At 44.4% G+C, this 14,735-nt stretch overlaps 1 protein-coding gene across 1 annotated transcript; it reads left to right on the top strand.

Annotated features, from left to right (window-relative positions):
• The first annotated feature begins 498 nt into the window (after window positions 1-498).
• On the top strand, window positions 499-11,542 carry STMP1 (short transmembrane mitochondrial protein 1). Its single transcript, XM_019654778.1, has 3 exons — window positions 499-607; window positions 8,603-8,656; window positions 9,601-11,542. Exons 1-3 carry the CDS (start codon window positions 593-595, stop codon window positions 9,673-9,675), a joined length of 144 nt encoding a protein of 47 aa, XP_019510323.1. The 5' UTR covers window positions 499-592; the 3' UTR covers window positions 9,676-11,542.
• Window positions 11,543-14,735: the final 3,193 nt, after the last annotated feature.

Raw genomic sequence — 14,735 nt, 5'->3', positions numbered from 1 at the left:
TTGCATGTGGGGATGGGAAGTACTACGTGGAGTCCTTCTAGGTCAGGGAGACCTAAGCCTGGCTGCACATCAGAACGGTTGCGGGCCGGCCGAGTGGCTCAGTTGGTTAAGAGCTCGCTCAAGAGTTGGAGCTCTGAGCAACAGGGCCCCCGGTTTGATTCACGGCCGGGCCGGAGCTGAGCTGCTGCTGAGCTGCCAACAGGTGGCAGGATGGCTCAGCTGAAAAAAAAAAAAAAAAAAGACCGGTTGGGGTGCTGGTGACAATACGCATTCCAGGGTCCCACCCTAGCTTTGCAAAAGCGGGATATTGGGACTGAGGCCTCGGCATCGGAATGTTCCAAGCTGTCCTGCCCTGCTTGGTACCTTAGACTTGCTCCTCCCAGCCGGCCTTTTGGCCGGTCGGCCAATTCAGGTGGTAATTCCAGCGCGCTCCACCAGGGGGAGCCAGGACGCCGCCAGCGGCTTCCGGCCGAGACGAGGAGGGCGGGGCGTGACCCGGAAGCCGACGGCGGGTTCTGCCTCTCGCGCCCGGGCAGGCTGGACGGGAACGGCCCAAGGAGCTCGTACCGCCCTGCGCTCCCTCGCCGACATCATGCTCCAGTTCCTGGTGAGTGGAGCTGCCGAGAAGCGGGCCGGGGGCTTGGCTCAGGGCCCTCGGAGGCTCCGGACCCCGCCGAGACGTCTTGGGTCCCCGCAGCCCCCCGTGCCTGCTCGTAGCCTTTCGGGGTGGGCTGCGGGGTTTTGTCTCTGCCTCGCGCAGACCCCGTCCCGGTGTTTTTCGGCAGCCCTTCCAGCCCCTAAAACGCGGCGGGGTCCGACGGAGCGTGCGTGCTCAGAGCCGCTTGCTGTGCGTCGTGCCCCGCGTACCTTGTGTAATCCTCGTGTGAAAGCTGTTGTGACCGGCCCCACTCCTGCCCCGACACGGACGCTGCCCCGTCCCCTGACTTAGCGCCCTGCTGGCTGGCGTGGTTTGGAGGACGCAAGAGGGCGGGGAGGGCCAGGAATAAACGCGACAAATTAGTAAGCCGCCTCGCGGGGCGCAGAAACGCCAAGCCAGACCTCTTCGAAGCGTCCAGACTTGGAGGATGGTTGGTTGGTTGGTTGCTTGCGTGAGTCAGACCCTGGCTTCCACGTCCTTTATCCAAAGTGCTCATTTTAGGGGCGAAATGAGTGTTGTTCCCATGAGTAAACAAATTCTCCTGGCTCTTTGTGTCAGTTTAAAAAAACCAAACCAAAACAAAAACAAACCGGTTTTCTGGCAAAGCTCAGCGTGTTTCAGGTTGCCCGGTGAGGGTTTCAGGAGGTCTTGCCAATGCAATTTCCAAGGGAAGGCCTTTCTTTCAAGTGTCTGTGCCTTCAAAACTGGATGCTTTCCACCTCTAACTCTGGAAAGAGGAAGGCATTGTAATGGCTTCCAGGTGGTCGGTGGAAATCCGGTGTTGGGATGAGACTTTCTCAAATGTTATATTATTTATTGAAGAGATTGGGGGGCGGGGTGGGGGGATGCCCCTTCTTCCCTCTTCCGGATGGTCATTGATTTTTTATTTTCTAGGCCCAAAGGGGGGGTATCCTTGACATAAACCATCCAATAAGACAGGGTTGCCCCTGTGCCTCTGGAAGTTTCTTTAGTGGCCTTGCTTCTGGAAGTTTCTCCAGAGTCCTAACTTGGGGTTTGTTTAGGAGTAACAAATAATTACTGTTACTTAGTTGTAGGCGACACTCGGTTGGAAAGCAGTATCAGTTTGCCCCAAAGTGTCAGATAATATAATGGAGCGACCAACGACCAACTCCTGTTGTAGCTCGTTGATAAAGTGAGAGGATGTGGATTCAATTATGCTTCACTTGGTAAGTGCTTTTGCAGAGCAAGTGTATTTGGTTCTGGAATTAACTTTTGCTGTGGATAAATGTGGATGTGACTGACTTGAGAGTTCAGGATCCTTAGCATTTAAGAAGAGCTGCTTGGAGCCATTCATTAAATTCCGGGCTCGGAAGCAACTGGAACGTGGATGTTCTCTTGCTCTCTGTTCTCTCACCTCCTCTCTGTGTCTGTTGAAAGAACAGGATGTATTACCTTTTGCTTTGATTATGACTCTCAAATGGTTTGCGAACTCTGTGAACTTGGACGAGTCTTGCTCTTCACTTTCAGCCATTTCTTTTATAAAACTGTGGGTTTGAAGTAGACGGTGCCTAAAATCTCCAGCCATCGTGTCCTGCTGTTTATGAGGCCAGACTCCTGGGTTTGCACCCTAGCGCCATCATTTTTAAGCTGTGGGAAAACTTGGGCAGGTTATTTAAATTCTCTGTGCTTCAGTGTCCACACTCTGAAAATGGGACCTACCTTGTCGTTTTGTTAGGATTAGAAATGCGTCAGTACATTCAAGTACTTAAAACGAGACACCTCATAAGGACCCAGATATTGTTCCATTTCTCTTTTGCAAGGTTATTAGTCATTCTGATTTAGTTTCTTCTCAGAAATGGGGAGTAGTTGACCCTCAGAAGCGTAGGCGAAGGGAAGAGTTTTGACAGCGATGGAACAATCACAGGTTAAGCACATGCACTGTCATCATGCATTTGGAACCCTCCCAGATGTTTCCGACAGCTGTCATTCCCTGGAACAGGATTTGAAAACCACAGCGCTGGATCGTGTAGCTTATAAATTGTTCATTCCTCCTTGGGTTAAAACATTGGCCCATCATCACAATCTCGAAAATGTGTCCCTGTGCCCTGCTGCTGCGTGTCCCCTTCCTTTCACGGCAGTGGCTTCCTAAGTGCAGCGTGTGGCTGAGCTACATTTGTTGTGAGGAAACTCCTGAAGCTTTCGAAGGGGGGCCTGCTCGGACCCGGCTGGGGCTTTGTGCACGCTGCCTGCAGCGCCGATACAGTTGGGGTACACCGTGGCCTGTGATTCTGTGCTGCCTTTCTTACCGCTTCAAGGGGCAGCGCTTGGTTCTCCTAGTCGCCTCCTCTGTAATCCCTCCTCCCTTGGGTTTTGGATCCCACCATCTCAGTACTTCCCGACATCCTTTCCCAGTACAACTCACGTGGATTCATTTGGGTGGAAGAACCCGCACAGAGTGAAGGTGAGCGACTCTGGTGCTGGCCCCTCCCCGGCCGAGGGGATCAGTGTCTTGGCGCACCAGCTGGGCAGGGGCCCTATCTGATCTCGTCTGTTGCTACTGGCTGCTTTTCCGTTCTGGGGTCTGCGTGTTCCAGGCCCAGTCCTTGACTGTCTGCTCTTCTCTCCAGTCCACCCTTGGGGGAGGTGTTCCTTGTCACCTCTCCCTCTTCGCTGACAGCTTCCAAAGCTACCTTGAGTCCTTTTGTCCAAGTTCCAGTTCCCTGTCATCAACTGCCGACTGAGCATCTCTTGTCATGCCCAGTATCTCAGACTGAACACGTCTGGACGCATTACCTCTTCCCCACCCTGCAGCCCGCGCCCCACAGCCAGCTTCTGTCTTTGCTCCACAGCCCGCCACTCTAAAATTTGAAATACTGACATAATCTTACATTGATTTCTCTCCCGCATGCTGCATGTCATTTAGCTCTGTCTGGCACATATATTTACGCACTATATAATCTTGGGCAAGTTACTTAACTGCTCTGTGCCTCAGTTTCCTCCACATCAACTGGACAATAACTGTACCTGCTTTATAAGCTTGGGAAGAGCATGAGTTAATTCACGAAAAAGAATTAGAAGGCTGCCTTGCGTACAGCAAGCACTCAGTGATGTGGCTGTGTGTTTAAGCCATCGAGCCTCCCACTGCTCACCTTGTGAGAGTTGTCTTTATGTTCCCACTGCCAAGTTTGCAGAGCAGGTCTTTTTGACTCCGCCCTTGGACGGGCTACACCAGCCTAGCTGATGCGGAAGTGTCAGCTTTGGGTTGGAAGAGCTACTTTAGGCTCTCTAATTCAACTAACATTTTGATGCTTCAGTCTGCACTATTAGGGCATCCCACTTACGTCGGGTCACCTCCAGGTACAGCAGGTTCACTGCTCTCAGGTAATTGCTTTCATTTTTGGTCAAAGTCTCTTTACCTCGTTCTACTCCTTGACGTTCAAGAGCAGTTCTCATCCACGTGACAACCCTTTACGTTTTTGAAGAGCGTTATCTTGGTACTTCTTTCGCTGTCCCCCACCCCACCAGCCTTTTCTTTAGGCTAAACATCTCTGTTTCTTCCACCCATTCTTCCTGACTTCAGGTTCCTGCTGGTTACCCCTCCCTGAATGTTCTAGTTTTTTAATTTGTTTTAAAACATGCCACTCCTGATATGGTCTGATGAGCCGTAGAAAAAAGCAAGGTTGTTGCCTTTCGTTCTATGTATGTCACCCCTGATACCTTTGGTTCTGGTTCTCTCTCGCAGCTGCCAGAGTGACCATCCGGCATTGGCCTTATTCACACACTCAGACACTCTCAGCTGGGTCCTTCCCCAGCAAATCGTAACCACTTCTACTTGATTTGCAAGGTTTACTAATCTAGCCCCATTTTCCTTTCCCACTGCCCTTCAATCGTACAGCCTCTGTTTTAGATCAGCTCAGGCTAATTTTTCTGATCCATACCAACCTATGGGCCTTCTTTTCTTGTCTTCATACCTTTCCACATGTTTTTGTTTTGTTTTTTGGTTTTTGGTTTTTTTTTAAGCCTTTATCCTCCTTTTTTGCCTTCCCAATTACTCTTAATGGACCAGCTCCCATCTTTTTTCAAGAGCCTTCTTGATGACTTTAAATTCCTGAAATTTTTACATTGTTATCATCTCATTTTTTGAGGTACATGTCTTTCATCATTTAAAAAAAATCTTCTACATAATAGTATTGCCACTTGTTTGTTGTATTTATTTCTAGGTACTTTTTAGTTTTGTTGTTGTCACCGGCTTCCTTTTCAAAATTACATTTTCAAGTTAGTTGTTGCCAATGTATAGAAATGCTAGTTATTTTGTTGCATTGATTTGATTTTGTATTTAGCAGTCTTGCCAATCATTTAGCTCCAGTAGTTTGTCTGTAGATTCACTTGGCAGTCAATCAGGGAAGACAATACTGAAGGTAATCATATCTCCAGTGAAGGAGATGAAGTTTGTGTTCTTTTTCAATTTTTATCCCCCACAGCCCCCCCCCCCCAAGCTAGAATTCACAGTAGAAGTAGTGAGAGTGGTTATCCTACTTTTGTTTCTCCTTTTAGTGGAAATGCCTCTCAGATTTTAGTACAATGTTTGTGTTTCTGATATTTTCTAACAGATTAAGGAAATTCTCTTCTATTTCTAGCTTAGGCGTTTTTTTTGTGATTTGACTCTTTTATCATGCTCTTTCCCTATCTGGTGATCATACGATTTTTCTCCTTTATGTTAATATGAATTACATTAGCCTTCTAACACAAAGCACTTAAACTATGTGGCCCATTCAGACCATCATTTTTGGTGATGTGCTGTTTTGTTTACCGCACTTTCATGTATTTTAGCCTTGTCTTTCTAAAATAGATCATAAATTCCATGGGAGGAAGCCACATGCCTTATACTTTGATTTCCCACGCACATGGTGCTTAGTCAATACTCTGTGATTGATTTCATTTATTTAATTAGATATTCCATTTTTGCCTCATTGCTACTCTCAGATATTCATAAGATATTTGAGTATTTGAATCAGCTTTGCAAACAGGCAAACCAGTTCTATCTGATATACCTCTTTCTGGAGTGTTACTGGCTAACTTTTTCATGAATGTCCCTATTTAATTTACTGGCTCAATAAAGAATTAAGAGCTCCCCCCCCCTCTTCATTCTCTAAGGAAAATTATAGAATATAAAACCTAGCTTACATCTTAAAAATCGCGCTTCCCTGTGGTGGTAGAAGAAAGGATTTATGGGATCTGACAATTAAGTTCGCAAACTCATCCTAGAAAAAGAGCTACATACCTCATTGCTGAATATCACTACAGTCACCTTCGAAGTACTCCCCTTGGGAAGATATGCACCAGCGCCAGCACCTAGTCCACCCTTCAAAGCAATTTTGGAACTCTTTTTCTGGAATGGCCATCAGAGCTGTTGTCTTATACCCTTGATGTCCTGAATGTCATCAAAATGTCTTCCTTTCAATATTAACTTTATCTTCAGGTAAAGGAAGTGGTCATTGGGGGCCAGATCAGGTGAGTTCGGAAGGTGTTCCAATATAGTTATTTGTTTGCTGGCTACAAACTCTCTCACAGTGCTGTGTAAGCTGGTGCATTGTTGTGATGCAAGAGCCATGAATTGTTGGCGAAAAGTTCGGGTCATTTTTGTCTAACATTTTCACGCAGTCTTTTCAGCACTCCCAAATAGTAAACTTGGTTAACTGTTTGTCCAGTTGGTACAAATTCCTAATGAATAATCCCTCTGATATCGAAAAAGATTAGCAACATCATTTTGACTCTTGATTTGGACTGAAGGAATTTTTTTGGTCGTGGAGAATTGGCTGACTTCCATTGTGCACTTTGACACTTTGTTTCAGGGTCGTATTGGTACACCCATGTTTTATCACCGGTGATAACATGGCCCAAAACATCGTCTTGCCTCTTCCAAAGGTCTTGGCAAACTTTGACTCTCCTTTGCTTTTGTTCATTGGTAAGCTCCTTCGGGACCATTTTTGCACACACGTTTCTCATGCCAAGATTTTCAGTTAAGGTTTTCCTAACTGTTTCTCTATCGATGTTTACTTGATCTGCTATGCTTCTCACAGTCAGCAGATGATTTTGATGCACAATTTGGTGAATTGTTGCAATGTTTTCGTCAGTTCTGCTCGTTACTGGCCACCCTGACCTCTCTTCATCAGTGACACATTCTCTCCCTCAGAAAAACGTTTAATCCATTTGTACACTGCCGTTTTCTTCATGGCATCGTCCCCATAAACTTGGACTAACATGTCCCTGATTTCACTTCCACTCTTGCCAAGTTGAACAAGAAATTTAATGTTTGTTCATTGCTCTAATTCAAGCTCAGACATTCTGTCAATGGCACACAAAAACACGCAACAACAATAATGACCGCCACTCAGCAAGACACTGTCACATGTCAACCTGAACACAGCTGTGACACTGATATACCAAGGTTATGAAACCTTACCGACCTGTTTGTGCAGTGCTGCCAATGTAAGGGCATGGTGGCAAGTTTGCCAACTGAATTGTCAGGGCTCATAGATCATATCCTAAGCAGATTTTTGTTTTAATGTACAGAATGTGGGTTTTATTATTACTTGAAGCAGTTGTTAAACATCTGATAATGTTCTGCATACCAAATCTGAATGGTTGAAGACTAGGACACAAAAAAGGGTGAATTTCTTTCCTGCCCCCTCTTCTGACAGCTTCTGTAGCTGAAACTAAAATTGAGAAATAAAATTATCAGCTTATTTTTTATTAATGTTAGATAATGTGTACTTTCATGTCAGTGTGTCGCTTTTCTCACCTGAGACCGTAAAACATTCTTAGCTATCCTTTTGAGTGCTAGTTGTGGCTACATTTGCTAAATTAGATGAGATTATTTTTAGATTTCTTAAGCCCTTGTCAGTAAATATAAGACGGTTCAGATTCTCTGTCATAACTTAGGTTGGGGTGTGTACTTTTTGAAAATGTAATTTGATGAGTCGTATTTCAGATCTGTCAGGTAGTATTCGCTCTGGGTTATCGCCATCAAAATGAATGTGAGAACAACCTTTCCCCATTGAATGTCTTAGCACCCTTGTGGAAAAATTCCTTGACCATCAATGTAAAGGCTCATTCCTGGACCTCCATTTTATTCCATTGCCTTCTTTGATTTTTGAGAAGAAAAACAATTTATTCACATTTGCTTGCCACCTTCTCTCCAGGGAACACTATGGGGGGACCGTGTGCTATGGAGGAGGACATGGGGATGGCACCCAGCCATCCAAATGGACTACTGATGAGGCTTCCAGGTCTTGGCCTGGAAGGGGTTAAGCATTCTTGTCCCGCAGAGAGTTTTCAGCCTCATTCAAGACCATCTATCTGGCTCCAGGCCAACTTCTCAGACCAATGAGTCCCCGTTCCTCAGATTTGGATGTTGCTTTCCTAGGTATTTAATTTCTTTCTGTCGTAAGTTGCCTATGGAGCGCCCCATGAACAACATATAAATGCTTTTTGGACTTCATGCATTTTTCCCAACAGTGTGCAACATTGATCTTCTTACGTTGTGTACTTAATTTTACGGTATCCCACTGGCAGTATTCTGAAACTGGAATTGGATATGACTTACCAAGAGAGCCATGGTTTTCGTTTTGTTTTGTGTTTTAAAATAACTGCCATATTTTTATGCGCCTTGACGTTTGATGAAGTTGCCAAGTATTTATGGGGGTTGTGAGGGGACAAGGGGACAAAGCTACCTAAATTGGGTAGATTTGTTCAGTGCTACCATTTATTCTTTTGGTATTCTCTTTAACCTTTTGTGGGGGATGTTTCTATTTATTTTGTAGAAGCGAGATGTGAATTGAGCACTGTGCACCGTCCAGCCCTAGCCTGGACCCTGGGGTCTTCTAACCATCTGAGCTTCTTAGGAGAATATTTTCTGTGTAGTCTGCTTTGGTGTCAGGCAGCACAGAGCTCAGTATAACTCTTCCTGTTCTATTCTTTCAGCTTGGATTTACTTTTGGCAACCTGGTTGGAATGTATCTGGCTCAGAATTATGACGTAAGTGATCATATCCACGTCCTCCCATGATTCCATGTAACTGATTTGTAGTGACTCGTCTTTGTTGAAGCAAGGTGTGCCTTCCAGCATAGAGGGGTCTATAGATCTGAGGGGAAAGGAGTGAAATTTGTAGAAAGATTTTCCACTGTTTGAAAAAAATAATTCAAGTCGCAGAAGCCTCTGTCCTTCTTATCACCACAAGAGGGCAAAATCCCACCACATTAGATGGTCTTATGGTGATCCTGAGCTGTGTTAGCCCAGAGTTGGATTAAGTTGGATTCTTACATTTCTGTGGCAAATCATGTGAGAAGTGAGAATTGAAAGACTAACTGGATAACCTTTTCAGCTCTCCTGCCCATTAGTAGAGGTGACCGGGAATTTTGGGGGCGGTCTGGCACATTCAAGGAGGACAGAGCTCTGTGAAGTGGGGAGTTGCATTAGCCTCACCTTAGAGATGAGGAAGTTGAAAACCCGGTGGCAAAACTACCCACCCATGGGATTCTGGAAAGGTGATGCTGGTTTCCAAGAGACAAGGAAGGGAAACATGATACTAACTTTCGCAGCGAAGCTTTTGCTGTGACAAAGGGACTTCCCTCCATCAGCCTTCACTTGAGTTGTCTGGTTTTCCAGGCACGGCTCTGTTCGCTTCTATCACATTCCCTGTTTCTGTGGACAAGCTCTGCTGGGCGCTGGGTTGAGGGGCTGGCTGAGTGGATGTGTCAGAGTCGAGGTTGGGGTCTGGCTCTCAGGGAGGGAGCATTTAACGTACAACTTCTGGGGTCCTTCTTCTGCAGTCACGAGGCTAAGAAACACCACTCTTTAGCAGGCCTCTCTCAGAGGAAAGTAAAAACTTGTACAACCACCATTTATCTTTGGAGGAAGAGACGTGAAAGCATATTGATTGGTTAGATGCAAAATGATGATAATCTCTTTTCTCTTTAAAGATACCAAACCTGGCTAAAAAACTTGAAGACATTAAAAAGGACTTGGATGCCAAGAAGAAACCCCCTAGTCCATGATGTCAACTCCAGCACTGCCTCCAGGACCCTCGTAGACTGAGTCTGCTCTTCTCGAGGTCCTTCTTTACCATCCGAACCAAAAGCTTTTGTCTTTCTTTCCAGTCTCAGCTAGACCCTGCGTTGCCTTAGACACAGATGGGGCCACAAGTTCAGAACCATCCTGAGTTTTCTGACACCCTCTCTGCTTCCCTTCCTCCTGCCAGCCACTTGGGAGGTCCTAAGACTGGAATTATGGTGCTAGATTAGTAAACGTGACCTTTCATTAGCAGTCTCTCCCTTATTCTTTGGGGTTTTTACTGCCTATTTTCAAAAGAAAAATCGATGAGTTTTGTATAGCTGATCAGATATAAATAGTGCTGATTTCCGTTTAGCAATTATAATGGGTGTTTAAACGTTTGGTACTAAATTATGTTGTTTCAAGGTAATTAAAATTAAAATCAAGAAGCCAGTTTCTGGTGAATTATCCATTCATTTTACACTGTTGTCAGTATAACTGACATATAACTCCATAGTTGCCAATTTAAACACTAAATCAATTTGCTACTCATTAACTGAGAAACTTTATTCTGAGATCCCCTGTCAGGAGCTGGGGAATTAAATATGTAAAATAATGGCCTTTGTCCTCAGTAGAATTCATAGTCTAGTATGCTTGTATTTCCCTAATGATGTATTTAATCTGGCCTTTCCCTTAAAAGACTCATCCTCATTTTAAGGGATTACAGGTGCATTTGACATTATATAATGGGTAAATGACAAATTGTCTATAAAGGAAATCTTATGCCTTTTTACATTAAAAAATGTACCTTATAACTTTATAGGGATTCTCCAAAGAAAACTTCTCGTTTTTTTCTTGCAATCAGAAATTATCACTTTAATTGGTCAAATGTATAATCAATAGTCGATTTTTAAAAATTAAACAAAAATGTTTGAATACATCACTTTTCCCATGGGCCAAGACACAAAAGTGGTTTAGAATAAAGGGCCTCTCCTACCCCTAGCTCTGAGTTCATCTTTCTGGAGGCAGGCACTGTCAGCAGTTTACCGGATACTTTTGAGAAAGATTCTGTGCCTAAACAAGCGTGTGCAAGGCGTTTTTTACACAAATGATAACAAATTAGACAAAGTTTGTTCCTGCCTTTTTTTTTTTTTTTAAATGGAGATCATTCCATGTCAGTATGTAAGGAGCAAGGAACCCTTTTCCTTTTTTGACTGCATAAGATTCTACTGAACGAATGAATACACCATGATTGATTGAATCTGTTACTGATGAACAAACGCAAGGTTGTTTCCTGTCTTTTGCTGTTACACTGATCTCCTTGAACCTAATGTTATTGTATGTATCTCTGCAGGGTATCGCTGTAAGCTCAAGTCTCCAAAGTGTAACTTGCACTCATTGCAGGGGAAGTCCCATTTCATTGCATGTTCTGTTTCAGAGAGCTTGTTGGGCAGCTTCGCTGAGAATGCCATTTCTGAAGACGTTTTCGCAGCGTCTGTAAACTGGAAGAATTATTTAGAGACACCTTTTTCCAGACAGTGATGACACTGATACTACATGTGATTATAAAATGAAGGGATTCTGCTTCTCTCTGAAAACACGGATGTGTCACCCAGGGGGAGAAGTTTTATCCCTGTCGGTTCATCCTGGTGTGGTGTGTGGGACAAGTTAGCGTCCTGTTACGGTTTGGCTTCTCCCTAGCAGCGTGATCACAGGCCAATGGCTTATTTTTGTGAAACTATTGTATTGTCTAAGATCTGGACGCAATACCTACCTCACAGGGCTCCCAGGAGAAATAACTGACATAATGTATGTGATGTGTTTCTCAGTGCTTTGCAAATTGGCCCAATAAATAGTAGATCTTAGTCCAAACATGCTGCTTTCGGTGAGAATACTTGTGTTTCTCTGCAGTCACTCTTGGAACCAGTTTATGGGCCTTGTAAAATGGGTCATTATTCTATGGTCACTCTCTTGGTTGTTGATGAAAATCTACAGTGTCTACATTGATCATGCCGCCTGGCTCACAAGATTTGATCTCAAATGACTGAATTGTTAGCAATTGAAGGATAAAGGCTGACCACCCTTGAGGGTGTTCAAAATGCTACAAGCTTAGGTGTCCCTTGTTATCCATCATGGTAGCATTATTTGTGTGTGGTCTCCCTGAGGGGCTCCTTTGGGGATGAAGGTCACTTAGCTGTTAGGAGATCAGGTCTCTCTGTATGATACCTTGTAAACAAAGTCCTGTGGACTGAGGGCTTCCCTCAGGAGCTACACTTAACCTCAGTGACAGAACTATTTCTACTGGAGGGAACCATCCAGCGCATCCGTTCTCGGTCACCTTCACCAGGTACACTGCTACCTGATGAGCACAGGCTGACTTCGTGGGCACCGGTCAGACACCTCTGCTTGTTTTAGGTTCTTGCCGCAGTGACAAGGGGCTTGGAGTTCTCAGGCAAGATCTTCTTCACTGAAATACAGGAGGAACCCAGAACCCGCAGTTTTAGGGTGTGGTTGTGGATGGCGGTTGCAGCGATTGTGATCGTGACACTGAAAGTTACATTCCCTGGGGGTTTTGTAGGGACACTTGCCTCACAAACCAGTGGAGGGATGGGAAGAATCACTGCACCATGTCCCTTCCTTTTAAAAAATGTTTGAAAACTTTCGTTGATGTGATTTAAGAAAACTTATTGCCATACTTGACCATAAATGAAAGGTTACTCAGAATACTACTGAAGGTGACCCACATGTGAAAAATAAGACTTCGGGATTGATGTTGGGAACCTAATAAATACATTGAACTAGAAAAGCTTATCCTTAAACTGTAACTAACCCTCCCAAACAAATGGACAGAAAAAAACCAAACGCACCTTATTTAAAATCACCAAAAGGGGCTGTATTTCATGGTGTTTTATGTATTTTAGTTACCAATTGATGTCGTTAGACTTTCCTTCTGCTTTGGTGTTTTATGCCATTAAGCAGTTACCTGCTTCTGATTTAAAGGAACAACTTTTATTTTTTCTGACTCACTCAGTTTTCATTTGTGTGACTGTAGAGAAAATGAAGCTGGGTGGTTTTCTGGTTGTCTCTGCGTATGGGTTCATAGAGCTTATGCACACATGCATAATGTTTTCATTTCCTCTAAGCAGTTCGTTCCCTGGACACTGAGCAGTGTTTGTTTTTCTGCTGAGGTCTCCACGTTTTAATGCTTTTTCTGTCATTCCTCCGGCAGGAACACTATATACTGTCCTGGAGCAAATGAGGCTTTTCTTAAACTTGCCACCTTGGACTTTGCACATGGCATTGCCGTTCCTCACACAAATGAATGAGTTCTTTTTCCCCCCCTGACCATTGGAGCCTTGTGGAAAGGAACAGGGTGGTGAAGGGAAAATTTTGAGACGTTGCCTGGTCTTAATAGGGGAGTTTGTGACACTTAGATTTTCAGATGTTCAGTTTATATCTTTTCTAAATCTGGGTGCAACATATTCATTTACGTACAGAAGACCTAATTGCAAGGCCCTGGGAAGCAGACGAACACAGTGAGGTTTTGTGGAATGGGGACCGGGTGGGGCACTGCAAGCCCCGAGTCCTGGGCCTGCCTGAACCATGGCCTCTGGTAAGAGCTCATGAAAGGTGCAGCGTGGCTGCGTCGTCTGACATGTACAGTCGCACAGGACTGGGACAAGGAAAAGGGGCTGTGGAAATAGTGCGGGCAGCTGGGCTCGGCGTCCATTCGCTGAGCACAGCCCCGTGAACTTGGGGGTGTCCGTCCCCTGTGGGTTCCAATGGCTTGAACAGCTTGCCATCCAGAGAGTGGTTCTCATGTTTAGATACTTTGTTAAACATGAAATCTAACTGTGAAACCAACCACCTTATTTGGGGTCCAGCTGAAGAAGCGGATCTAGGCTGACACTGGAGGGAAAACTAGCAATTTTTTTGTTTATTGAAAGCTAGCACACGAGTCTTTGTGCCATGTGAATGCTCATGTAAAGGACTGTATGCCTGAACTTTCATGGGAAACCTAAAGGAATTTCAAAGGCAACTGGGACTATGCAAATTCCATACATAACCTACTTGAGAATAAGATGCAACTATAGCATCTTTGTTTCTTAGTTTTGTCATCTGTCAAATGAGCTGGTATAAGATGGTCACAGATTTTCCATTCATGTAGTGTTGTCATAGAAGGTAAACATCAAATTATATTTGCAAGAGACACAAGACTACTAAGGAGAGCTGTTAGATATTGTCCAACACAGGGTGGTTTTAGAGGACAAGGAATTGTTTGTCATATCTGACATTTCCTGTCACTGGAAAGTGAGCAGTCTTGTTTGGCCTCAATCTCTGGTTTGGGGAGAGAACAGTGCTCTTTAGAACAGGCAGATCAGGCTGAATGAGCACTCTTTCTAGATCGGGCTACTCGAGTGCATTAGCCCTGGGAGCACCTGGCAGCGACTGCCATGGATAGCTGCACTGCTTTCCTCGTAGGAGCGAATCAGGTTCTCGAATAGCTGAACAGTGGCCAGTACTTCTAAGTCCACTTAATTCTAAGTCAACTTTTCTTTCTCTCTTTAATTATTTATACTCCTGGAATCTGATCGGTTATCTGCACCTTTGTCTTACTGTCTGATTTACGGGCTTAATGGCTCAGCTCTGTAATAGGTCAGCTGTTTGATGACTTGGCTACCCTGACAATAGGAGCAAACACCCTGACTCTTCTGAACTTTTGAAAGCAAAACAACAGAGATAGATGCTGGCTCGATCAAACCAGCTGTATAGTACCTAATACCGGTATTTTATTGGGGCTTATTAGGCTGTTACTTTTGTAAGTGGCCAAATAATTTGGCCTCAACTAATGGACAGAAGCCATGATATTCCTGGTTAAACCTGGTCAGTCAACATGCTGTGATTGGAGCGTGAAAGTGTCGACTGGCACAAAAGAAATTTTATAATTCACAGATACTTGATAAGCCAAGGGTGTGACTGCATTGATAAACTGTTATCGTGGAAAGCACATACTAACAATAGTAACTTAAAATCAATTAGAACTATGTAATAACTACAGGGCACT

This window comes from Hipposideros armiger, unplaced genomic scaffold, assembly GCF_001890085.2.
Source record: "Hipposideros armiger isolate ML-2016 unplaced genomic scaffold, ASM189008v1 scaffold_231, whole genome shotgun sequence".
NCBI classification, from domain to species: Eukaryota; Metazoa; Chordata; class Mammalia; order Chiroptera; family Hipposideridae; genus Hipposideros; species Hipposideros armiger.
The sequence above is the reverse complement of the archived record's forward strand: the minus strand, read 5'-3'. Positions and strand labels throughout refer to the sequence as shown.